Source organism: Microcebus murinus, chromosome 5 (assembly GCF_040939455.1).
Source record: "Microcebus murinus isolate Inina chromosome 5, M.murinus_Inina_mat1.0, whole genome shotgun sequence".
Taxonomy (NCBI): Eukaryota; Metazoa; Chordata; class Mammalia; order Primates; family Cheirogaleidae; genus Microcebus; species Microcebus murinus.
Window position 1 is genome coordinate 51,784,481 of NC_134108.1, and position 27,367 is coordinate 51,811,847.

The window sequence follows — 27,367 nt, forward strand, 5'->3', positions numbered from 1 at the left end:
ATTGTCTAACAAGTTTTTCCTGTTAATATTGGAAAATAATAAAATAATCCCAATAGTAAGATTAATTTTGTGTGTATAAGAAAGACACTGTGAAAGACTTCGAAATCTAGATTAAAATATATCATAGCTATCCACTTATTTATTTATTCATTCATTCAGCAAATATTGAGATCCTACTGTGCCAGCCAGTACTATTCTAGGAGCTTGGGATGCATGAGTGAATGACACAAACTCATTCAAACTCTCAGACACTTTATCCTACCTACACTGCATAATAAGCCCACTGTAATTATTGGTTAAATGTGTAAGTGGACTATTATAATGATAAGAAAGACTAAGGATTGTTTTGGTTCATATAATACATTGGGTCTTAAATGAGGACCAATGAGGGTTGGTCTGTGGACCAATGAGGGTTCCCTAAAACCCTTTCGGTTGATCCATCCGGTCAAATCTACTTCTATGATAATATTAAGAAGTTATTTACCCTCTCACTGTGTTAATATTTGTACTGATCTGTGAAAACAACAGTGGTTAAAACTGTGGACACCTTAGCATAGGTGAAGGCAGTGTACCAAACTGTAGTTATTGCATTCTTCACAACTACATGTTTGGGTAAAAAGAATACTTGTCCACTTAAGACTGTTCTGATTGAAGCAGTGCAAATTATCAGTCGTGTCTCTTAAGCATGTGTCTTTTTAATATCCTGTGTGATCAAATGGGAAGTACACACAAAACACTTCTGTTGCATGCCATAATATGGTTGTCTGGAGGAAAAGCATTTGTACCATTGTTTGGTTGCCAGCTGAACTAGCCACTTTTTAAATGGAACACTGTTATTTTACTTGAAAGAATGACTGACAAACTATGGTTGTTCAGACTTAAGTGTTTGTGAGATATTTTCTGAAAATGAGTGAAGTGAACCTTTCACTGCAAGGAACACAATTGTTAGTATTTATTGCCAGTGATAAAATTTGAACTTTTAAGTGTCAATTAGAATTTTGGAAAACATGTATTTGCCACTATGAGCTTGACAGCTTTATTATTCTTAAAGAACTCTCTGATGAGAGTGATTTTTTAAAATTTTCATATAAGGAAAGGTGTTGACATTTGGAGATCTATTTAACTCAGCGAACAAACATTTAGCAGATGATCAGTGCATGATGTTGCAAAATTATGGATATGTAAAAGATCCATTCAAAGTGCAAGGTTAGAATAAGGGATTTTAATGTAACAAAGTATAAAATATACATTGGTGTGGTTTCAGATTCCACATAAATATTATAATAAACTAGTTCAATTTGGGAATAATAATATCCACAAATCTGAAAAGGCTATTAAAATACTTCTTTTTCCAGCTACATATTTTTGTGAGCCTGGATTTTCATTATATGCTTCAACCAATATATTGCAGAATATTGAATGTAGAAGCAAATAAGGTAATCCATCTGTCTTCCATTAAGATATTAAAGATATTTGTAAAAATATAAAATAGTGCCAGTCTTCCTATTTGTTGTTGTTCTGGAAATATAGTTATTTTTCACAAAAATAAGATTTTTATGTTAACATGTAATGGGTTTGTTTATTCTTGGTATTTTTAAGTGAATCAATATTTTTTTAAAGTCTCAGTTCTTATTTCTAACATGGTGAATATTATTAATACAATCCACGTAAAAAACAAAATTCTTTGGGGTCCTTGGTAGGTCATACATTTTCTTCCCAGTAGGAAAGTTTATTAGAGAAGTCAAATAGAAAGAAGAATCTTATAGTTGACAAGAAATTATACAGGACATTTTGAGTTTGCTCAAAGTACCATTGTGTTTCTTTCAGCTGCTCTTACTTATTCTTTCTAATCCTGGCCTATGTTGGAGGGAAATTATTGCCCATATTTTTTTCTGTGTACTAACTTCCGTTCATTTTTTTATTTAGGGCTATATCAGGACCTGGCTTATTTCAAAGGTTATTTCCAGGTGTTTGATAGTGTGTACTGATTGGTATAGGCCCACCTCTATTGTGGGCCTGACTTATGGTTTTTGGTTGGTTATAATGAAACTAGCTAAGCATTAATTTGCAGGTAGAAAAGTCATGCTCTCAGTGAGGAAGCAGTTTTTTTAAAAGTTTCTAGAAAATAGTTTCTTCTTTCAGCAGATGGGATTTATCAGGTAACAATTTTATATCATTTGGTGTGTCAGCATTTATTTTATCTTCTGTGACATTGTACTGAGTATGCCAAATGATGTCTGTTTTAACCAGACTTCTTAGAATTTATTTTACAGTTGTTTTCAAAGGTATTGTTAATAATTGATTTTTATTAGATTTTGTGCAATACTAAAGCCTCCAAGAAACCTCATTGCCTCCACCACACACACACTTTTGGTTCAATTTGTAGTTCAGACTGAATTCTTGAAAAATCTGTGAAAATGTTTTCAAACAGACATATTTTCTCTAATTTTTAACTGACTTTGATGTTTGTGATTTGAATAGGTTTATAATGTTTGTAGTAAATGCATTTTAATGTCTGTAGTAGTGCTTTCCAAACTTTAATGTGCTTTCAAATGATCTGTTTATCTTACTAAAGTGCAGTTTCTGATTGGCTAGATTTGGGTTGGATTCAGAGATTCTGCATTTCTAACAACTTCATAGGTGATGCTATGCTATTGGTACACCAGACCAGATGTTGATTAACAATGTTAGGGAACAATGAAGATTTAAAAATTAATGGTAATTGTCTACAGAACCAAAAGGTTTTAAGGATGAATCAGAAAATTCTTTGGGGTCCTTGGTAGGGTCTTGGGGTCCTATAATGTATTTATAGGAACTTTTGTAGTTCTTGAATTTTGGGAGAGAAATACTATGCAGTTGTAAAGTGTTAATTGCTTTACAATATGTAGATTTGGATATTTGCTTTGCTTTCTTTCTCTGTTTACCATAGGAGTAAAAATGATATCTTTTAAAGGCTTTTCTAATTAGTTTTAAGGACATTTTTTTTTCTAAACTTGGTTACTCTATTGAGAAAATTATTTCTGTCTCCCCAGTTTTTTATATTGAAAAAATTCAAACCTGTATTAGAAAAGTTGAGTGTGATTCAGTGAACACCCATATACCTTTCACCTAGATCTGCCACATTTCCACCTTTGTTTTATTTCTCTTTCTCTGTGTTCCTTTTTTTTCTCTGATTGTTTTTTTTACATTAATCCTATAGGCATGCTACTTGCAAGATACATTATAATGGAAAATTGCTTACAATGTGTGGAATTTTAAAAAAGGGAGGTAGTGTGATTCAAAAATTTAGTGACATCAAGTGAAGACAGTGTGTGTGCTCTTTTAAATGCCCAGTTACAGTGCATATCCTAAATAAAATTTGTTTCAGAAAGCAAACAAATTCAGTAATGCCTTGTTATTTCTCTTCTAGTAATCTGGTGCTGATTTGTTGCATTTTGGTTTTGATAAGAGCAGGCATTTTAATTTTGAATTTTGACAGCAATTATTAGAGGTAAGAGCTCACATTTTTTAAGCAGCATAGCATTGGCATTAAGATAAGTGCTTATGTGCCAAACTCTGCTGAATACCAGGGGATAAGACAAGTTAGGCAGTTAGCCAAGATGCCCTGTCTTTTATACTGTGCTTGAAAAGGCCTGTTATTGGTCCTGACTATTTTTTGAGTATGCTTATATGACTGACCAAGCCTCTTTTCTGATGGACAAATTCTTTCTTGCTAGGCCAGGAATCACTGTGTTTCTTTGAAGGAATTTACCATATGCCTGCATCTTCTGTTGTATGTTGTTGACATAGGTCTGTGGTGGCTTTCCTTGTTGAGTGTACTTCATGATCTCTCCTTCTTTGCTTCTATCACTCACTGCCTGCAATTCCCAGCTATAAATATTGGTGGCTGTTCTTTAGTATCTGTCAATAGTATGTTGTATTAGTTATCTATTACAGCTTAAAACAACATACATTTATTCTGTTAGTTTCTGTGGGTTAGGAGTCTGGGCAAGGCTCACCTGGGTCTTTTACTTAGTGCCTCATGAGGCTACAATCAAGCTGTTGGCCAGGCTGCATTCTCATCTCAAAGCTTGACTGAGGAAGAATCTACTTCCAGGCTCACTCAGGTTGCTGGCAGAATTCATTTCCATGTGGTTGTAAGATTGACAGCCCTATCTTGTTGGCTGTCTGCTGTCAACACACTCAGAATCTAAAGACTACTCAAAGTTCCTTGTCATACGGACTTTCCCAACATGACTGCTTGCTTCAAGTCTACAGAGAGAGAGTCTAGAGGTAGTATGGTAGCAAGACATAATCTTATGTAAATGACTTAATCACAGGAGCAAGATTCTGTTTCCTTTGCCATATTTTTTTTGGTTAGAAACAAGTCACAGGTTCTGCCCATACTAAGGGGGGAAGGGATTATAGAAAGCTGTGAACACCAGGTGGTGGAGATCATGGAGGGTCACAGAGGGTCATACAAACTTAGAACTTTATGAAATAAGGCTTGTTATTAATTTATTCATCAAATATTTATTGACGTTAACTTCTGCTTTTACCTGTGACAGAGTAACTGGCACTGGGTTTTTTGTCCAGCCATAAACAGCTATAAAACAGGACAAAATACCTGAAGTAGAGCTGTTTTAAGCACAGAACATTAGAAAGAAAGAGAACAAACAAGGAGAGCCTTATGTTTAGCCCATTTCTGTGCTTTGGGATAATTTCCTGATTATGGTGTAGGGAGTAGAACTCATGCAGGACAAGGAAGTTCTGCTGAGCTGAGGATGCAGAGATAGGAGTTCTGGGCTGCAGAAGTAGCTGAAACTTGCTAGGCCAGGGTATCAGAGAAGAGGAGCCAAAGTATGTGTGTTAATTCTCCAAAGGTACTTAACCAAGGGCTGGGCTGCACCTGTATAGGGGTTACTTTGCAAGGCCTAGTAGAAAGTGGATGTTATGGAGTTACGAGTGGAAAAAGATACCAGAAGTCTTGTGATGCTAGGAATTGTTGGACTCCAGCCCATCCAAAGCAGAGAGACATCTAGTTAACACACTGGGCAGTTAACCTGAGATGCCAGAAAAGCCATCATTTGGGAGTAAGGATTGTACCTCAAAGTGGGAGTTGGCAAACTATGGTCTGTGTGTCAAATCTGGCCCATTGGCTCTTTTTGCATTGCCTGTGATGTAAGGGTAGTTTTTTCATTTTTACGTGCTTGAAAAAATTTTAAAAAGAATGTTTTGTGACATATGAAAATTATATGAAATACAAATTCTAGTGCCCTTAAATAAAGTTGCATTGAAACGCAGCCATCCATGGAAATTCATGTACATATTGTCTGTGGCTGCTTTTGGGCTCTAACAGCAGAGTTGAGTATTTGCAATAGAGACTATACGACCTACATAGTCTAAAATATTTACTGTCTAATCCTTTACAGAAAGTTTGCCAACCCCTATTGTAGAGTACAGGTTGCTGTCAACCTGCCCCTTTAGGACTAAGGAGAGCTACCAGTAAATTAACTGCCAGTCAGAACAAAACTCAACACCTTAAAGGAAGACGGTATAATCTACAATCCTTACAGCATATTCACAATGTCTACAAAATAGTCAACAATTTCTGGAGTTGCAAATAAGCAGGAAAATGTGGTACATATCAAGTAAAAAAAATTTACTCTCAATAGAAACTGATTTAAGATAACCCATATCTTAGTATTAGCAAAAAATGAATTAAAAGCAAATATTACAAATTTAATGACTTAAAGAAAAAAATTACAAAATTATAGAACTGTATAGAACAAGATCTGAGATAAAAATTTACTACATGGACTTAACAGCAAATTTAAGATGGCAGAAGAAAGGTTCTTTGAACTCAAAGACAGATCCATAGAAATTATCTAATATAGAAAACAGAGAGTTGAAAATTGGAAAAAGAGAAAAAACAGCCTCTGGGATAATATCAGGCAATCTAAATACATGTAATTGGAGTTCAAGAAGGAGAGGAGAGAGAGAATGTGTCAGAAAAAATATTTTAAAGAAATAATGGTTATACTCCTCAGTTTCAAAGCTATATTAATAATAATCAAGACTATGGGGTACCTACAAAATAGGAGAAAATATTTGCAAATCATATACTATCTAATAAGGGTCTAGAATACACAATATAGAAATAACAGAATAAAAAGACAAATAACCAAATTAAAATTGGTCAAATTATTTGAATAAACATTACTCTAAAGAAGATATATAAATGGCCAGTAAACACATGAGTGATGCTCAGCATAATTAGGGAAATGGAAAGAAAAAAAAAGACCACAATGTGTTACTCCTTCATACCCACTAGATTGATTATAATAAAAAAGAGGGACAATAATACATGTCGGAGACAGTGTAGACTTATTAGAACCTTCATACATTGCTGATGAGAATGTAAAATGGTGCAACCTCTTTAAAATACAGTCTGGCATGTCCTCAAATGATTCAGCATAGACTGACTGTGTTCCCCAGTAATTCCACTCTTAATAATATTCCCAAAACAATTGAAAATATATGTCTATGCAATAACTTGTACCTGAATGGTTATAGCAACATTATTCATATTAGACAAAAAGTGGAAACAACCCAAATGCCCATCAGCTGATGAATGGGTAAACAAAATACTGTATGTATCCATACAGTGGAGTAGTATAAGTCAGTCATGATAAGGAAAGAATTATTGATACATGCTACAACCTTAAGTGTAAGAAGGAAAACACAAAAGACTGCATATGGCTTAATTCATTTATATGGATTAAATGAATAACTTTCTGCCAATAAATTTGACAAATAGGCAAATTAAATAAACACACAAGTTACCAAAAACTGACAGGAAAAGAAATAACAGAAATGAATAGCTCCTTAATCTATAAAGAAATAGAATTTGTAATTTTAAAAACCTCACAAAGTAAAACTCCTTGTACAAATAGTTTATTGGTGAAATCTATGAAATATTTAAGAAATAACTAATGTTAATCTTTATAAACTTTTTTCAGAAAAGAGGAGGGAACTCTTCCCAATTTGTTTTAACTCATACTAAAACCTGTCAAAGACATTAAAAGAAAATTGCAAACCAATATCTTTCATGAATGTGGATAAAAAAGCATTTAACACAGCGCTGGCAAATTGAATCTAGCAATGCATAAGAAAGACAATATATACCATGACAGAGTTGAGTTTATCCCAGAATACAAGATAGAATCAACATTCAAATATCAATCAATGTAATAACTGCATTGACAGAAAAAGTAGAAAAATCATACGATCAAGTAAATAGATACAGAATTCAGTACCTATTTGTCATAAAAACTGGTAGCAAGCTTAGGAATAGAAGGGAATTTTCTCAGTTTGACAGAGGGTATACATGAAAGGCTACAACTGAAGCCATGCTATACAGAGTGATTTATTGAGTGTTGCACCATTTTACCCTAAGATCAGGAAAAAGGCAGGGCTGTCTGCTCTGCCTACTAGGCAGTTTTGCTGTAATGCAACATATATGTGTTCTAAAAAATCACTGTGCTATTAAAAATTGTGCAATGAAAACCCCAGGACTTATGGGGAAAAGGATTACTTATGGGGAAAAAGGTTAGGAACACAACATCCAAAAACTTGCAGTGACAAATAAAAAGGCAGAAACCTAGTAAAAACCATAACATGGTTTTATATAGGTAAAATGGTTGAGGAATACATAAATACTACAGTAAGTTTGGCATTTCATATTGTAAAAGACTGGAAGTTTGCTTGTGGAAATGGGCATTGGAAGAATTGCAGCTTGTCACTTGTGAAGGAGAAGGATTGTTATGTGAAATCAGACAGAAAATTGTAACACCTGATCTGAATGAGTATAGCTCATAACATAGGAATTGAAGTAGTGGATCTGTTTCTAAGATGTGTGCATGTATGCTTTGCGTGTATTCTTCCTATGCAGATTGGTTTCGCTGGGTGCATTTTTCTCTGTTCACCTAAGAATTTTTTGTGGACTATGTCTGCATATGTAAATATAAAATTCAGTTTGTGCTCAACTTGTTCCCTAATACAGCAATTGCTCTGGAACAAAGGCAAAAGACTTGAACAGATAGTTTACAGAACATGTATGAATTTACCAATAAGCACATGAAAAGGTACTTAACATCTTTACTCATCAGGGAAATGTAAATTAAAACCACAGTGAGATATTACTTTATTTTCAATAGAATGACTAAAATGAAAAATACTGACAGTACAAAATTTAAGATCATGGAGTAACCAGAACTCTCATATATTGCTGATGGGAGTTTAAAATTATACTAACACTTTGAAAAACAAGTTGCCAGTTTTTAAATAAACATGCTTACTGACACTATGACCCAGTATTTCTGTTTCCAGCTGTATACCCAAGAAAGATGAAAACATGTCTACAAAGAAAGATTTTGCATGTCAATGTTCATAGCAGCTTTGTTAATGATAGGCAATATCTGGAAACAATCCCAGTGTCTATTAACAAGTTTTTGGATAAGCAGATTGTGGTGTATTCATTCACTGGGAGCAACAAAAGAAACCAATCGCTAATATGTGCAAAAACATGAATGAATCTCAAAAGTATTATGCTAAGTGAAAGATGCTAGGTTACACAATACTACATACCATATGATTCTGTTTATAGGATATTTTATTACAGGCAAAACTAATCTCTGGTATTAAGCATCATATAAGAGATTACTTGGGATGGGAATGTGGAACTGACTCAAAGAACACAAAAGAACTTCGGGATTGGGGTTAATAGTAATGTTCTATACCCTGTTTGGGCTGACAGTGTCAAAACTCACCTAACTGTACTCTTAACATTTCTACATTTCATTGTATGTGGATCATACCACAATAAATTTGACTTATTTAAAAAACTTTATTTAGAGGAGAGGAAAAGTCATGGCCTCTACCTTGTGGAGCTTTCAGAGTACTATGACATAAGGATATGCCAACAGGCATTATAATACTGGCAAATAAATGCTATTATAGAGTCAAGTGTAGAGACTTTGTGAACTTAACCCAGATTTGGTGGAGTAAGGGAAAGATTCCTGGAAAAAGTGATGTAGAAGTTGAACCTGAAGATTGAGGAGGATTTTTTGGCCAGATGTGTAAGTGGTTGGGTGATAGGAAGAAGAAAATATTCTAAGCAAAGGAAATAGTCTGTGTAAAGACACAGAAATAAGTGAGTGTGGTTGAAAGAAGTGAAAGAATGTTTAAGGGTGTGAGAGATATTTAAGATAGTTGGAGAAGGGAATGTTGGTGGGGGGCAGTGGGTGGATATAATAGAGTGAGTAAAATGGTAGTGAGAGTTTATGCTGGGTAGGTTGCAGAGACCTAAGTCATTCAGAATCTTGAATGCTCTAGAAGTAGTTTGATTTTATCCTAAAAGTAGAACTAAGTAGTGGAATGAGATTAGGTTTGAAAGATCACTCTTGCTCCAAATATAAAAACTGAATTTAAAGGGGAGGAGACTACAGGCAGGGAACCAGGTTACAAAGTGTTTCAGAAACCGTACCATCAATAGATACTAGTTTGTACTAGGAAAGTGGCACTGGGGATGTTGAAAAGTGAATGAATTCCAGGTCTATTTAGAATATAGATTCAGCAGACCTGGCTTAGATGTGGGCAATGGGGAGGAGAAGGAGTAAAGAAGGGATATTATTAATTTATTTTTGGATTTATTGAGTTTCACATGCTTTTGGGACATTCTGTGAGATAATTCTACTAGATCATTATGGGTCTGAAGTTCAGAGAAGGATCTTGGCAGAAGACAAACATTGAGATTCAGTCTCAATATGTGGTATGGAAGTAGATAATTTTTTTCTTATTTTAAAATGAATACTGATGCAGAAAATAGGTAATTTTATTCAAGGTGAATATATGGAATGAAAATGAAAAGAGGTCCTAGGCTAGAAACTTGAAAAATACCAATATTTAAGGAGTGGCAGAGGAAGAAGCAAAAGAGACTGAGATGTGATAACACAAAAACTTGTGGATGACCACTTCACAGAGAACAAAGGTGTTAGATGTTTGGTGAGGGTTGAACAGTAAGGATTAAAAAGTATCATTGTTGACCTTGAAGAGACCAGTCACAGTGGAGTGGTGAGGGTAGCAGACAGAAGAGAGCCAAAGAGAAGTTGAGGTTGAGGGAAGGGGTTCTTTTTTGTTGAGACTAGTTATTTTGTTTTAAGATTGAAGAACAGTGATGGAAAACAGGAATTAGAGAGAAAATGGTTAAAGTTATTTCATAGAAAGGTAGAGTAATAATTAATTGATCTGGGTTCTATAGACTCAGTAAATGGGATCTAGGAAGCAGAGATATGCTTCCTATGGGAGATAGATATCCCTAGATTATAACAGGAAGAAAAGAGATAATTCATTGCAATTAAGTTTGTAGATTGCATCTTGGTAGAATTAGAAAATTTAAAAGAACCAAGAAAGGTTAACAAATTTTGGTGCATCAATTTTAGCCTTGACTCAGTTACCTTCTGTTAGCTTCTTTTTTATAGTACTCTTTTCTCATCTTGAAAATGATACTTTGGAATAAATATTTGAAAAATCCACTCCCTTCCCATCCCTATGTGTACACACACACCAAAGTAATCTTGGAAAGAATATTTTAAGATTTTATCGAGGTAAGCTTTTTACTGAGTGTGTTATCAGAGGTGACTCAGTAGTAAAATAACATTGCTATGTATTCGCAACTCCTGTGTATCTGATCAGATGTTAGATTCTTTATTGATTATATTGGAAAATACATTTTTTGCTTTGCTTTACTGTCTTAATAGAGTACTCTGAGCTTGCAGTATTACTAATAGATTGAAAGAGGTTTTCCCTTTTTTTACTTAGCTTGTAAATAGTTTTAGTTTAGTGTTGTTCACTTATCTCTGATGTGTCTGGACACATTGTAGATGGTTTGGATTAATATTTTAATTAAAGGACACAGGTAATAATATTTAAGTGAACCTTTGAAATTGCTTTTATAAAAGTGAAATAAGATTTAGTTATCAGACATCTTACTTAGAAGATGAATGAAAACAGATAAACATAGTATCAAAATCATCATCTTGGCCCGGTGCAAGGACTTACGCCTATAATCCTAGCATTATGGGAGGCCAAGGCGGGAGGATCACCCAAGATCAGGAGTTCGAAACCAGCCTGAGCAAGAGCGAGACCCTCATCTCTACTAAAAATAGAAATTAATTGGCCAACTAAATATATATATAAAAAATTAGCCAGGCATGGTGGCTCATGCCTGTAGTCCCAGCTAGTTGGGAGGCTGAGGCAGAAGGATTGCTTGAGCCCAGGAGTTTGAGGTTGCTGTGAGCTAGGCTGACGCCACAGCACTCTAGCCAGGGCAACAGAGTGAGACTCTGTCTCAAAAAAAAAAAAAATCATCATCTTTGTTTGCAAGAATTTGTTTTGACTGAAAGATATGCACTTATATACAACTGCTAATGTATGCTGAATTAAAAACGTAATCAATCAAGGATCTGTTATACATTTATCGTGAAGCTTTGGAAAAGATATTTCCCACTGCCACCTCAAGCTAATGGTGGAAAGACGAGTATTTTGTGAGTAGGAGCTGAGGAGGCTTTGGCTAACACATCTGTCATTTTCTTTATGGCACAATTATTTCAACTGCTTTAGCTGACTAAGCAGATCTCTTCTTTTTCTGTTCTTGCTCTCTCATGTTTCCTCTGAGTTCATATCATTAAGGAGTTCACCTTCTTCCTAGATAGAGGTAGAGCATTCTCTGTTGACCGATGGGTGGTATATACAAATGTCTACATTATCTTGATATTACCCCTCTTTTGCTCTAGAGACTAGTTATTTGTAATTGTCAGCTGTCAGTTATAGGTGTAAGCATTTGTTCAGCTTAGGAACCTGCAAAGGAATGAAAATAGGGGAAAAGTAAAATCTAAGCACTTTCTAGTTATAGGCACCATTGAAATTAGTAGCCTAGGCTGAAACAAAAGTCACATCCAAATGGTATTTTTCTTCAGACTTCTCAAACCACTGTTTTCAGGGATCTTAACTCCTTTTTTCATAAACAGCTTGTATACAGTTTTTAGAAATTCAGATAGTACTTAAGTTAAATAGGTGAAAAATTCAAACTACTTAAAAAATATTTTTTTGAAATATGAATGCTCATATTTTCATCTAATCATTTATAACCAAACTGCATAAATCAGTAGCGTAAAGAATTGTACAATATCTGAAAATCCATCTTAAACTTTATTTTTTAATTGACACATTAAAATAATGTATATTTATTGTATATAACATATTTTGAAATTGGAAAGCCATTTTAAAGATTTGCAGATTAATTATACCAAAGGTAAAGTTTTCTAGAAATTAATAAAGTTATGCTCTATATTTACAGAACATTAGAATTTATCTATCTCTTTTTAGATTTTTTTCTTTTGAGATAGCGTCTCTCTGTCACCAGGCTGGAGTACAATGGTGCAATCATAGCTCATGCAGCCTTCCAACTTGAGAGTGATCCTCCTGCCTCAGCCTCCCTAGTAGCTAGGACTGGAGGCATGTGCCACCACACCTTGATTTTTTTTCTTTTTTTTTAAATTTTCTTACAGAGATGGGGTGTTGCTATGTTGCCCAGACTGGTTTTGAACTCCTGATCTCAAGCGATCCTCCTGCCCCCCAAAGTGTTGAGATTATAGACATGAGCCACTATGCCCAGCTGAGAACTTCTCTTTTTTAATTCAATGAAGTTTTATATTTTAGAGGTTTATAGACCTGAAATGGAAAATAGTTGAACATAAATAGAAATAACCATCATAATGGTAATCCAATTGAATATAATAGAATTGATGTACATGCAGTATGCACACATAAATCTCAATGTACTATAAGCAAAGCAAATATAGCCAATTGGAAAGTTGATTAAGGCAGTGACCCTGCCTCTCTTTGCAGTCTATAGCTCCATACCTGCCTTCCTCATCTTTCAGTTCTGTCTTTCTCTTATATTTTCCCTTTGCCTTTTTATATTTTATGAAATGTTATGTTTTCTCATATTCTATGCCTTGTGTGCCTATATCTGAAAACATATACCTCAGTTCTTATGGACTACTAGGTCAAGAGCACCACAAATCTGGAATCCCTTTGTACCTGGAGAGAATTTGGTTGGCTTAGCTTGGATTAGGTGTTCACTTCTGCTCCTGGCTGCTGTAGCCAGTGGCTAGTTGTATAGCTAGTCAGCATTTGCTCAGCAGAAAGTGTGGGATCAGATTCTAAGAGAATAGAGGGGACATGAGCAGGGCAGGCAGATTAAATCTGGCATCTTGATTATTTGCATTTTAAAAATCTACTTAAGGGAATACCGATAGGTTGTCTGGTGCCTTCTTTTTGAGTAGGAGGATACCTGCTTACTGTAGTCATTGAAGGGCTTTTTTTCTTTTTCTTTTCTCTATCAAAGCTTCAGGACATGGATGACTGAATGATGTTTATGAATACAGCAACCTCAGTAAATTATAACTAAATGCTGTTTTTTGTCATTATTTTTTAGCTCTGTTTTTATTGAAGGATGTATAGAATAATAACTTTGTAAAATGGTGTTCAAGTGTAACAATTATCTTAAATATTTAGGTCTTATGGGGAAAGTGATATTGTATAGTGGTTAAGAGCTAGAACTCTTGAATCAGATAGTCTTAAATCCTACCCACTTGCAATCTGTGTGCTGCAGTGGGCTTTAACCACTCCCTAAGCTTTGATATTTTTTATCTGTAAAATAGGAATAATAATGTTTACCTCAGGTATGAGGATTAAATTAGGTAATTCATATAAAAAAGTTTTAGTATAGTGTTTGCCACATACTAAGTGTTCAATAAGTGTTAGCCATTATTGTTAATCTTCTTTTTTCAATGAAAAGTACATTAGTCATTTCATTTATGTAACTGCTTATTTGTCCAAGTGATCTTTGCCTAAGTTACCAAAAAGATTTAGTAACGTTATGGGATGTAAATATAGCCATTTGACTTTATAAGCCACTTTTGAGGTCTAATTGACTTAAGAGTAAGCTTTATGTCTTCAAAGTGTACACTTTAAGAAGTTTCTATTACAATTTATATATTCATTTACCTATTGTGTGATATTTAGGTGGTTTCCTGTTTTGGGCTGTTACAAATAAAGCTGTTGTGAAAGTTTGGGTACAGTCTTTGTATGGACGTATGCTTTCATTTCTCTTAGGTAAATACCTAGTTGTAGAATGACTAGGTTAGGTGGTAGGTGTGTGTTTACCCTTTTCAGAAATTACCAACTGTTTTCCAGAGTGGTTGTGCTATTTTACATTTCCAACAGCAGTGTGAGTTCCATTGCACTTATTTGCCAACAATTGATATAGTCAGTTGAAAAGCTATTTTTATAATTATTACCCTTTAATGCCTTTTTTTGTGTTGTTTTTAAGTTAATTTTTTTCTTTTTTGTTTTTAAGTTAATTTAAAAAGTAATTAGAGTTATTGCAATAGTAAGATGGTTTGCTAAAAATATTGGAAAACTAGGGAGTACATTTCTCTCTTAAGAAGCTAATTTTGTAATGTGTGTGCCTTTTATATGTGTATTTTTTTTCCTTTGATAGAGTTTTCCTGAAAAGGACCTTCTGCACTGTCCATCTAAGGATGTAATTGAAGCTCATTTTATGTCCTGTATGAAAGAAGCTGATGCTTTAAAGCATAAAAGTCAAGTAATCAATGAAATGCAGAAGAAAGATCACAAGCAGCTCTGGATGGGATTACAAAATGGTAATTATAGTAGGGTTTAATTTTAGAATACCACTTTGTAAAATATACAGCCATAACTCTGAGTCATTGATACATTTTAGAATTAGTGGTACAAGTTTAAATTCTAGTCTTCATGCCCAGATTTGCACAGAAGCTACTTTTAGTCATCTTTTACATTATACCCTTCCAGTGTCCCTCTGTTCATGGATTCTCTAGCAGTAGACTGATCACTTAGTCCCTACATATAACATATGTCATGCAAACTTTGTGTTTAGCCTCTGAAGTAAGTGCCATTAATTTTAGGGTATGATCCTTATTCCTGAGCCATGACCCGTCTGGGATCACAGCTGATAACCATGGGTATATACCAAGGTACCTCCACTTGGGCAGGGATTAAACACCAACTTCTGCTTTCTTAAGACAGTAGACTTGCTTTGTGCTTCTGTTCTCTCTCTTTGCTGTCGTTTAGAAAATTCCCCCCAGGAAAAAGCTGAGGGGAACATGGTGCTCATCTCTATATTCCCCATGTTTTAGAGATCATAGCTCCTTAATCTTGCTTGCATTGATGCCTTGCAGTACCTTCAAAGAGTTATTTTATATACCTACAGTCCTTGCTTTACATGGTTCCAGTATGCATGAATTTCAATTACCATGGTTTAGTTAACACCAGTTCTTCAACTGTATGGTTCAAATTTCAATTACCATGGTATATTAACCGTAAATAATTTCATGAGGCTGGACAGATGCCTGGCCTCAAGCAATCCTCCCTGGATGCAGTGGTTCATGCCTGTGATTCTAGTACTTTGGGAGACTGAGGTGGGAGGATTGCTTGAGCAACATAGTGAGACCTCCATCTCTACAAAAAATAGAAAAAAATTAGCTGGGTGTGGTGGTTTGCACCTGTGGTCCCAGCTACTCAGGAAGCTGAGTTGGGAGAATCACTTGAGCCAAGGAGTTTGAGGTTGCAGTGAGCTATGATGATGCCACTGCCCATTAGCCCGGGCAACAGAGTGAGATCCTGTCTTCAAAAAGTAATAATAATAAAATAATTACATGAAATGCAAACTTTAGTCTAGGAATCGTTATATAACATATGTGCTCATGGTCAGTGACATATTATGTCACTTTTTTCAGTGTGTGTCAGTAACTGGTTTCTCTACATGTTATTCATTTTATCCACACAGCATAACCTATAGTTGTGTTGTCCTCCAGCAATAAGCCCATGTAACATTTTATAAAAGTGAATAATTAAAAAAGGGAATTAGCCAAGAAAGATGAAAATGCAACAAAGAAACAAACAGTGATAATGTTGGAAGTGAAATTTGAATAGAAGGTAATGGAATTATAGAAGAAATAGCTGACTTTGGGAATGTTGACATGGTGGTTACCCTTTAAGAGACTAGATATGCAGCCAGAGGAAGTTAATGAGGTTGATTTTATTTACATAAATAAGGAAAGTAGTTGTGACAAAAAGGATGAAAATGTCTCATAGGAAGTGATGCTATGAAAAAACTTCATATTAAAGGAACTCTCAGAGATGTTATATGACATTAAAAATATAAATAATAAAGTATTAGAAGTTGATTAAAATGTAGAAACACTTCAATTCACCAAAGCATAGGAAAGATACTTGCTCATAAGTTATACATCAAAAAACAAGTACTCTTCAAACTAACTTGTTAAGTTTTTACGAAGAAATAAAACATTTTAATTCTCAATGTTTCTAGTGTTTTAAATTACAGCATACTAAATAAATAATAGTTTTATTTACATTTTATTTTCCAGTATACATTTATTTTTTTTTTTTTATTTTTTTTTTTTTTGAGACAGAGTCTCACTTTGTTGCCCAGGCTAGAGTGAGTGCCATGGCGGCAGCCTAGCTCACAGCAACCTCAGACTCCTGGGTTCAAGCAATCCTGCTGCCTCAGCCTCCCGAGTAGCTGGGACTACAGGCATGCGCCACCATGCCCGGCTAATTTTTTCTGTATGTATTAGTTGGCCAATTAATTTTCTTTCTATTTATAGTAGAGACGGGGTCTCGCTCTTGTTCAGGCTGGTTTTGAACTCCTGACCTCGAGCAATCCACCCGCCTCGGCCTCCCAGAGTGCTAGGATTACAGGCGTGAGCCACCGCGCCCGGCCTCCAGTATACATTTATAACCAACAGTAAGAGTTTTTATTTTTTTTTTTTTTATTTATTTTTTTTTTTTGTTGTTGTTTGTTTTTTTGTTTTTTTTTTTTGAGACAGAGTCTCGCTTTCTTGCCTAGGCTAGAGTGAGTGCCGTGGCGTCAGCCTAGCTCACAGCAACCTCAAACTCCTGGGCTCAAGCGATCCTCCTGCCTCAGCTTCCCGAGTAGCTGGGACTACAGGCATGCGCCACCATGCCAGGCTGATTTTTATATTATATATATTAGTTGGCCAATTAATTTCTTTCTATTTTTATGGTAGAGACGGGGTCTCGCTCAGGCTGGTTTTGAACTCCTGACCTTGAGCAATCCGCCCGCCTCGGCCTCCCAGAGTGCTGGGATTACAGGCGTGAGCCACCGCGCCCGGCCTAGTAAGAGTTTTTAATGGTTTGGCCAAACTTTTTAAACACTACAGAATAATCATAATTTTCACCATTAATTATTAAGATCAGTTTACACAGTTTCAGTTTGCATGGTCACTTTTCCAGTCCCACACTACCACACAAAGTGAGAGAGTATCTTATACTTTGTCTTCAGTAGTTGTTTTTGACCAGGAAGTTAGTCCGATATAACTTCATGGCAGTAACTAGAACAAAATAGGAAAAAATAAAAGAAAACAGCTCCTACAATTTTTAAAAAATGTGATCCAGTTTAACTTTTAGACTGTATTATTACCATGTCTAAGGGGTCTTTATAGTTACTTTTTATTAGAACTTTCATTTTGCAAAATTTAGGCCATTATTGTGGCCTCAGTAGCATGTAAGGCACATATTTTATGATGGTATATACCATAAATTATGTTTTATCACTTCTTATTTCTTTGTTTTAAATTTCTTAGAGTTGGCCTAGGTTAGGTTACATGGAAATGCATTAGTTTCATGTTTATGTATCTCATATTTCTCAACTACATTATAAGCTTTGCAAAGGCAGCCACCAGGCCTTTTACCTCATTTATATTACTGAGTACAGAAATTCTTACTAGATGATTAAAATAATTTACAACTCCTTAAGAAGGTGTACTGCCTTTCTTCTTGTGACTATTTGAAGATTAAGTGATATTTTAGGAGACTTTTGAAGATAGCTCAAATGGAAGAAGATGGGGATCATGTAGAGAGAGAAAGCACTTGAGAATAATTTGACTTCATAAGTGAAGTTAATAAGTTGGTAAGTAGATATTCTTGATATCTTATTGTTAATAGATGAACCTGCTAAAAAGAACTTAGAGATCCAGCAGAAGATTCTAAAAATGATTTATATGTTTCAATAGGGGCATTGGAGGATTGGACATGGAGGATGATGGTTAAGAGTTATGAGAAGAACAAAGGCCTGGTTTTTAGTCCAGCTCTACTAGTAGTCCTCAGGTCAAGTCTCTCAATCCCTTTGAGCTTCAGTTTCTTAATCTATAAAACAAGAGAATAAATGTCAAGTGGCCTTACAGGTGTCTGTAGAGGCTTTAATGAAACACTAATACAGTTTATGTGAAAGTGTTCAGAGGGAAATAACACTGTTTAGATGAAAAGAATTATTGAGAAGTCACTTTGAGACTCTAGGACAGGGTTGGCAAATAATGGCCATGGGCCAACCACCTGTTTTTATAAATAAAGATTTATTAGAACCCAGCCACACTCATTCATTTATGTGTTGTCTGTGGTTGCTTGCATGCTACAGTAGCAGAATTAAATATTAATAGTTGTGACAGAGACTGTGTGGCCCACAAGCCTAGCATATTTGTTATCTGGCCCTTTAATAAAATGTTTTGTCAACCCATAAAAGGTTAACCACACCTCATCTTTATCACTGACCTAAAGCTTAACTCAAAATGTCACACATTCAGAATTAGGTATAACTTAATGTATCAGACTTAGTCTAATAACTGCCTTCATTACTATTTTTTTAAAATTTTTTTTTTTGAGACAGAGTCTCACTCTGTTGCCCGGGCTAGAGTGCCATAGCATCAGCCTAGCTCACAGCAACCTCAAACTTCTGGGCTCAAGCTATCCTTCTGCCTCAGCCTCCCAACTAGCTGGGACTACAGGGATGTGCCACCATGCCCAGCTAATTTTTTCTATATATTTTTAGTTGGCCAATTAATTTCTTTCTATTTTTAGTAGAGATGGGGTCTCGCTCTTGCTCAGGCTGGTTTCAAACTCCTGACCTTGAACGATCCGCCTGTCTCAGCTTCCCAGGATTACTATTTTTTTATTCATAAAATTTGTTTTTTCTGTTTTTACCTTAGCTCATATTTTTTCTTGAGTATATGACTATAGTAAAGTCAACTTTATTAAGTTATATTTTATTAAATCAAATTCAAGGTGGAGTTTGATTAACTTAAAATGTTGTTTGGTTAAGATATGCTTTATTCCATTTTTATTTTTGTTTATTTATTTATTCTTGTTGTATATTTTTGTGTATTATGTTTGTTACTTTGTTGCCCAGGCTAGAGTGAGTGCCTTGGCGTTAGCCTAGCTCACAACAACCTTAAACTTCTGGCTCAAGCAATCCTACTGCCTCAGCCTTCCAAGTAGCTGGGACTACAAGCATGAGCCACCATGCCCAGCTAAGTTTTTCTATATGTATTTTTAGTTGGCCAATTAATTTATTTCTGTTTATAGTAGAGATGGGGTCTTGCTCTTGCTCAGGCTAGTTTCGAACTCCTGACCTTGAGCAGTCCGCCCACCTCGGCCTCCCAGAGTGCTAGGATTGTAGGCGTGAGCCACCGTGCCCGGCTTTTATTTTTGATTATAAATTATTTTTGTAGATTTTATGCTTGGTTTTGTTTGTGATGGTTGTGATTGAGCTTACGCTACTCAAAGTCTTATGGGATCTATGTTCTGGATACTAGAATCCTTGGTATTTTATTTTCTATTTGTTGAAAATTAAAATATTCATTTAGGAAATCTTCACCTGAGGAAATATTGCTTATAGAAATATATTTTGGGCAGATTGTGGTGGCTCACACCTGTAATCCTAGCACTCTGTGAGGCTGAGGTGGAAGGATCATTTGAGCTTAGGAGTTCAAGGCCAGCCTGAGCAAGAGCAAGACCCTGTCTCTACTAAAAAAAATAGAAATTAGCTGGACAACTAAAAAAAAAAACAAAACAAAAAACAATATATATATATATATATATATAAATTAGCTGGGCATGGTGACATATGCCTGTAATCCCACCTACTCAGGAGGTTGAGGTAGGAGGATTGCTTGAGCCCAGGAGTTTGAGGTTGCTGTGAGCTAGGCTGACACCACAGCACTCTAGCCCGGGCAACAGAGTGAGACTCTGTTTCAAAACAGAGTCTCACATATTTTTATTTATATATATATATATATATATATATATATATATATATATATATATATATATGAAATGCTGAATGTTAATTAAATTACGGTAACTTGGTGAAAGGTGGGTGATGTCCATTCTGTTCCTTCTGTCTGGAATGCTCTTTATCTTTTTTTGTCTATTTAACTCCCACTCGTATTTTAATGCTCATCTCTATTGTTACTTTCTTTCTATATGTAGCCTTCCTTTTATTTTTTCAGTCAGCAGACATTTATTGAGCACCTAGTATGAAACTGACACTATACTAGGTAGGAGCTAATGATCATCTAGCACTGATGGAACAAACATGGCCCCTGTCTTCACAGAGCTTAGAGACACGTAGAGACCTAACAGTTAATGCTTTTATTCTGTTATGGCTCCTTGTCCATTTATATGCATTTTCTGCTCTTGATTTTATCACACTCTGGTATAGTATATGATTTGTGTATTTTGTTAGCATATAAATTCTCCTGGTTGGAATATATCTTTTTGTATCCATGGTACCTAGTATGGTCTTAGAGAGTAGAGAAAATTAATATTAACTGAATGTATTTTATTCCCTTCTAATACTACCAGGAAATAATATTAACAGCTTTTCATAAATAGTTTAATATTAGTATAAAGTAGAGAAAGTGCCTTATTTGAATTTATTTATGGAAATGGATTTTATATTTAAGAATTTTTTATTTCAAAAGAAGTTTCTATTAATTTGTGAAGTCAGAGATATTTCATCTTTTTGTTGTATAATGGTAAATTTGTCAAAGTTAAGACATGGTAAATTTATTTCATTTAGAACCACACCTGTAGATCATAACAACTCAATAGCTGTTTAAACAATTTTTGAATACTTTCAAATGCTAATTTTAATTTCCCGTATCTTTGTGAAAGAGAAATAAGAAAAGCTTATGAAACCAAGAAAACTGAGTTAAGACATTGTGTGCCTTTCAGTGTTTTTTATGGACTTTCATTTTAGATACAAAAATATTTAACCTCCCTGTGAAACAGAGTTAATGACCACAAAAAAGAAAAAGTAGCATTTTTATTTATGAGACAGTTGTCACTACATGTGCAGTCTGTTTTCTATTTAATGTCAAGCTGTTTTTCTTTTAAGCTAGAGATTTATGGAAATCTCTCAAAAAATATTTTTAACATAATAGATGACTTAGTTTTCAGCCTTGGTTTTTTGGGTATATTTTAAATTCTAAGAAGAAAAAGGGATGACATTAAGTTCCATAGACCTTCAAGTAAAGGCAAGGTTTGATTGCTAAATATGTTTAAAATGTACAGTATTTTGGAAGTGTGGTTAGGCATTTTCAGCTAATTACTTTTTTAGAGAAATTAATTATTTGATAATGTGCCATTTTAACTTAAAATGGTTTCTAAGAGGAAATAATAACTAGCTAATGGTGATTTTATAACAAGTCACAACATTTGGGAAATACTTTTGTTTGGTAGGTAATATAAAAGATATTAATAAAAGTAGTGGTTCCAGCTTTTTGGATGCTTATATGATAAAAACAGGTGGATTGTAATTGCATTGCCTTGTTTTTATTAGTTGTGTATGGTAGAATAACCACTGGACTGAGAATCTGTTGGCCTGAGACAGAGTGCTGGACCTGATCTGTTTATTACCCTATCTCTCATCAGTTGTGTGAGCATGGTAGATCTTGTGTGCTTGTATCTCACAGTCTCAAATTCAAGGACTGTAAAGCAGTAGTCACATAGACCTTAATTCTGGTGATACTTTTTTTTTCAGTTGATTTCAGAAGGACTTCCTGGATGAGTAATTATTGTTGTTCAATCTCCCTCTCCCCCTCCCCTTCCACTCCTCCCCACCCTGCTCCCTTCTGGTTTTAAGGGGGACTTAGGTAGAAGGTAATAGGTAGTTTTCCAGAAATAACTTGGTAACATAGACTACTAAAACAGAGACAAAAGTTTTTAGATTTAATGCAGCTACTACCTATTTGTGTATCTTGAAGCTGTGGTTTTGTTATAGTGTCAGGTACTGTTCTTGTTGAAGGTAGTATAGAAGGAGATTCCTAAGTAGACCTGTCAATAGGAAGTACAACTATCAAAGTACACTTGAACCTTTTGTCACAATGAAAGGTTGATATCCGGTAAGCTTCCTTTTTAACACATTGACTGCCACACTAGAAAAAAAATTTTTCCCTAGGGTCATGGTGTTTTATTAAAACAAAACCATCCTTTCTAATTTGTTATTTTTTATTGTTTTCTATGTGTGAGTTTTATGCAACACAATCCATGTTTTTAGAATTAAATTGTCAGTATTAATTGTAACAATAAGAACATCAACAAGTAAGATTTTCAGGAACCAGCTGCAGGCTTTTGCTTCACAAGGCCCCAGATTCAAAACTAGCCAGAGTTAAATAAAACTCACATGGCAGTCAATGTGTTAAGGTCTTTCTTTAGCAAAATTCAGATTTTTTACCAGTCTTGAGAACACTGGGATTAGATTAGATGAATAAGAGCAGAAAAAATAGTACTGTGAATCTCTACATACCAATCACTCAGCCTCAGTAGTTTTTAGTATATAGCCAGTTTTGTTTCATCTATTATTTCTCATCTCTCTTTGGCTTTGAATTTTTAGAAATCTTTATTCTTTCTTTCATTGCCACCAGTATTTCTCACAGATTTTTATTTTTTACAGATTTTATATTCTGGTGTTTAATCAAGTCTTGGAAGTAGCATTCATTGTTTCTAATCTTCATGGCCATGAATTCAATCTTCATTACAGGATAGAATCATCATTATAGGATATATGCCCAGACTATGGTAGCATGGATTAGCTAAACAATAACAAGAACCTACCATGTGCCAGGCACAGGAGATACTGAGTGAATATGACAGGTACAGTCCCTTCCTTCCAAATGTACAGTCTAGCAGGAGAGGCAGACATTAAACAGCCTTTAGGAAGGAGGAAAGGATAGAGAGCAGGGGTGGTTGTGATGAAGGTGTTCTAGGCTAAGGGAATGGATCTGGGCTAAGCTCAGAAATAAAGAGTTTACTAAGTTCTGGGAGCTGAAAGAAGGCCATTCTGACTAGAGTACGGTCATCAAGCTTGAGAATGGCAGGAAGGTAAACTGGAAATTGGGCAGAGACTCTGTTCAGGGCCTTTTACATGGGCCATTTTAAGGATATTGAACTTAATCCCTGGGGAATGGGTTTGGATGGTAGGAGCCCAGTGAAAGATTTTAAACAAGACTATAACAGAATCAGTTTTCCTTTTTAAGACCTTCTCGTGACTGCAGTATGGTTAATGGATTAAAAGGTAGCAAATTAGGATTTAAAAGACCAAGTGGGAGTCTATACTAGTGATCAGATGAGAGGTGATAATTATTGAGATTATAATGGTGGCTTGGGTAGAGAGAAGTGGACAGATTTGAGAAATATTTGAGATGTAGAATTACAGAAACTTAGTATTTGGTTGAATATGGTGGGTAATAGAATGAGAACTGTCAAGGTTGATTCCCATACGTTGGGAAACAATTTAGTGTGCCTGACTGTACTATCATCCAGCTTACATGTTATCAAGAAATCTTTGTTATATTGATACCTCTAAATTTCTACTAATTACTGGCTTTCTAAATGCTCAAAACCATATTCTAAAATTTTGCTAGAAATTGAAGTCAGGCTTATCAGTTGATAAAATCCATTCATATTTTTAAGTTGAAATATTTGCCTGTCTCCTGACCTTAGGGATTTCTCCCATTTTCCATTGAATTACATGATTGATGTTGTAATTTTTAAGTTCTTTCAGTGTCCTCTAAAGTAATTCCTGTTTATGTGAAGACTTGCATTAATTTAAAGCAGTGTATCTACCAAAGCAGGTATCTCTGAGTCTCTGGAAGGATTGTTTTCACTTTAGTTGTTTGTTGTCACCCTTTCTTCTTAAAAGACCGTTTTGTTTTGGCGGAAAATGGAAGATAAACAGAAGTTGAATAGTTGCATTTTCCATCTTCCCCGGTAATGTTCTCTGTGTGTTGTTCCTTCTTTCTTTGCCAAACAGATTATAACACTCATTATGTTTTCCTTACTCCTTTTTACAAGCTTCATCATGCTTGGTGTTGACCTTCCTGCCATTCTTCTCTTACATATTCCTGTTATAATTTGGTTCATCTTTTATGGGTGTTATTTTAATGTTAATTAGTTGAACAAGTAGTTACTGAGTGCTATTATTCCTCCTTCCAGTGGAGAAGGCAGACAATAAGTATATATGTTTATACACACATATATATGTAAAATACATATGTGTCCTATGATGATGAGTGCCATGAGAGAAAAAGCAGGGAAAGATGAGAAAGGACTGTGTTTGGAGATAGTATTACTATTTTAAATAGTATGGTCAGGGGACTACTCACAATTAAGACATTAAATGAAGACCTGAAGCAGTTTAAGGGATCATGCTTTTAACTGTGGTTAAGAGCTTCCTAGGCAAAGGGAACAGCAAAGGCAAAAGCACTGAGGTGGGAATATGAAAGGCACTTTGAGAGAACACAATCCTACATGTGGTTTTTAAAAATGTAGGTAACATAGGTTTTTCTCCTACGATATCCTTCTCTTCTAATGTACTTTGTCATATTTTTTCTCTACCTGCTGAGGCCAATCTATAGTATTGCCCACCATTTTTTTGTTTTGTTTTTTAAAGCATTCTGTGTAGCAAAAATGGCACTTGTCTATATGTAGTTGTTTTCACAAGCCTTGTGAAACACAAAACAATCTTTTGGCAGTTGGTTTTATGCTATTTTCAATTAGCAATAATAGCACCCTGGGTAAACCTCATTGTCTACAATATACCACTGGGCAAAGCTTGGTTTTACACTGTTTGAAAGCATTGAATAAGGTTCTGAAAATAACAACCAATAGGGATTGGACCTGTTTGTATCAGGGTGGTTAGAGAAGACCTCTTTGAGGAGATATTTAAGCTGAAATCTTAGGATGAGAGAGAGCCAGTCATGTTAGAGAACAGCATGTTTTAAGAACATAAGGCAAAAAAGAGTTTGATTTCTTTGTTCAGATTGTTATAACAAAAATACCCTCAACTGGGTGATTTAAACAACAAAGATTTATTTTTCACAGTTCTGAAAGCTGGGGAGTCCAAGATCAAAGTGCCAGCATATTCGGTATCTGGTGAGGGCCCACTTCCTAGTTCATAGCCATCTTCTCTCTCTGTGTTATCACATAGTAGAAAAGAGTGAGAGTGCTTTGTGGGATCTCTTTTATAAAGCCACTAATCCCATTCACAAGAACTCCACCCTTAAGACCCAATCACCTTCCAAAGCCCCTTCCCCCAGACCTAATACCATCATTTTGGGGGTTGGGATTTCAACATGAATTTTTGGAGGACATAAACATTCAGTCCATAACAGGTATGTTTTGAGAAATTGAAAGAAGACCACCATGTCTTAGATGTAATGACCAAGGAGGAAGGGTAGCCTGAGATGAGGTTGGAGAGATGGGAAAGAACCAAATTATGTGGGGCCTTGTGGGTGAAAGAAAATAATTTGGATTTAAGCCATCAGAGGATTTTTAGGCAGGGGAGTGATAGATACAGAATATGATTTAAGAATATTCTGACTACTGAATGTAGAATGGAATAGGAGTCAAGAGTGGAAGTGGTATAAGGTATAAGAAATATGGTGATGTTTAGAGCGATGATTGTAAAGAGGGAGAAAAGTCAATAAATTTGGGTTTTATTTTGGAGGTAGTATTGACAGAACCTATTGTTAGGCTAGATCAGGGGTAGGGAACCTGCTGCCTCAAGGCCACATGTGGCCCTCCAGATACCCAAGTGTGGCCCCTCGACCCAATCTAAAGTTCAGATAATAAATCCCTTTATTAAAAGGATTTGTTCTGTAAAAATTGGATTTGGTCAAAAAATTTGGATTTGGCCACACTCAAGGATCCAGAAGGCCACAGATAGCTGCTAGATGTAGAGAATGGGGTGAAAGAAAGGAAAGAATTATTCCTGGGTTCTGACTTGGGCAGCTACATGAATAGTAGCTTTCTGATAGGCAACAAAATACTATAAAGAATACGTATGGGATAGGAAACAAAGCCTATTTGATAGGCCAGCTTTGAGGCGGAAAGTTTGAGATGTCTGAGACATTTATGTGGCAATGTACTGAGACATTGCTAGAATTAAATATGAGCATGTGACAGTAGATGGAGAAGGCTTAATAGATTAGAATTTAATGCTGCAGCTTCTGATTTAATACTCTGTTTACTTTCACAATAAGTGCCATCTCTTTTTTATTTTAGCGTCAAGGATATGACAGTTAATGTGTCCCAGTGATAGAAGGCAATGAAATTTAGAGCAAATAGAGCAGTCTCATTTATTCGGGATGTTTGGCAGTTCTGTTTCCACTAACCATGGTGTGCTTTTCTTTCTACACACAGCTGAGCTAATTAAGTCTTTTTTTTTTTTTGCCTGCAATACTTTTTGCAGGAAGGTGAATAAGTTCAGGCTGAAACTATGTGTGTGGCATTCAAGAGTCTACAACTTTGTGAGAAAGTTGCTTAGAGCAACTTGTAACCTGCTTGAGCATTCAATTAAGTTTTACTGTGGAACAAATAAGCATTTTATTATATATATTACATGTTTTAAATCAATCTCTTAGTGTTCTACTTTATGTAATTAAGAATAGTGGTGGGAATTTTAAAAGTTTATGCATTTGCTTTTAATATAAAGCCATAAAAATAGTTTGCTAGTCTTCTGGAGAAAGATTGCTCTTGAAATTACATGACTTAAATGAATTAAATACATTTTGTAATAAGTTGGATCATAGCCTCTTTCAGTGCTATGGGTAGACTTGGCAGTGAATATCATGGATAATAAAATGTGGTGAAAACATTTAGACAGTTATTTCACAACACACTACATATTATACTAACATAGGTTTGTTGGAAGGGATCCATTAATAACAGTGTATGGTCATATGTCCCAGAGTTCATGAGTGATAGGGAATGCATTTTTGCATATGAGATTCAGTTGATATATGTATAAATGTACATTCTGATTAGTAATTGAAAATATTTCTAGTGAACGCTTAGTTTTATAGGAATACAAAGGATTAATTTGTAATGTTCTTTTAAA

At 35.1% G+C, this 27,367-nt stretch overlaps 1 protein-coding gene across 4 annotated transcripts in view; it reads left to right on the forward strand.

Moving 5' to 3' along the window:
• The window catches only part of ATG5 (autophagy related 5), a 135,353-nt gene that overhangs the window by 34,559 nt on the left and 73,427 nt on the right, over positions 1–27,367 (forward strand). For all 4 annotated transcript variants that reach the window (XM_012753177.2, XM_012753182.2, XM_012753178.2 and 1 more), the window contains one exon: positions 14,609–14,771. In XM_012753177.2, coding sequence (XP_012608631.1) covers positions 14,609–14,771 — 163 coding nt within the window. The remainder of the gene's footprint in view (positions 1–14,608; positions 14,772–27,367) is intronic.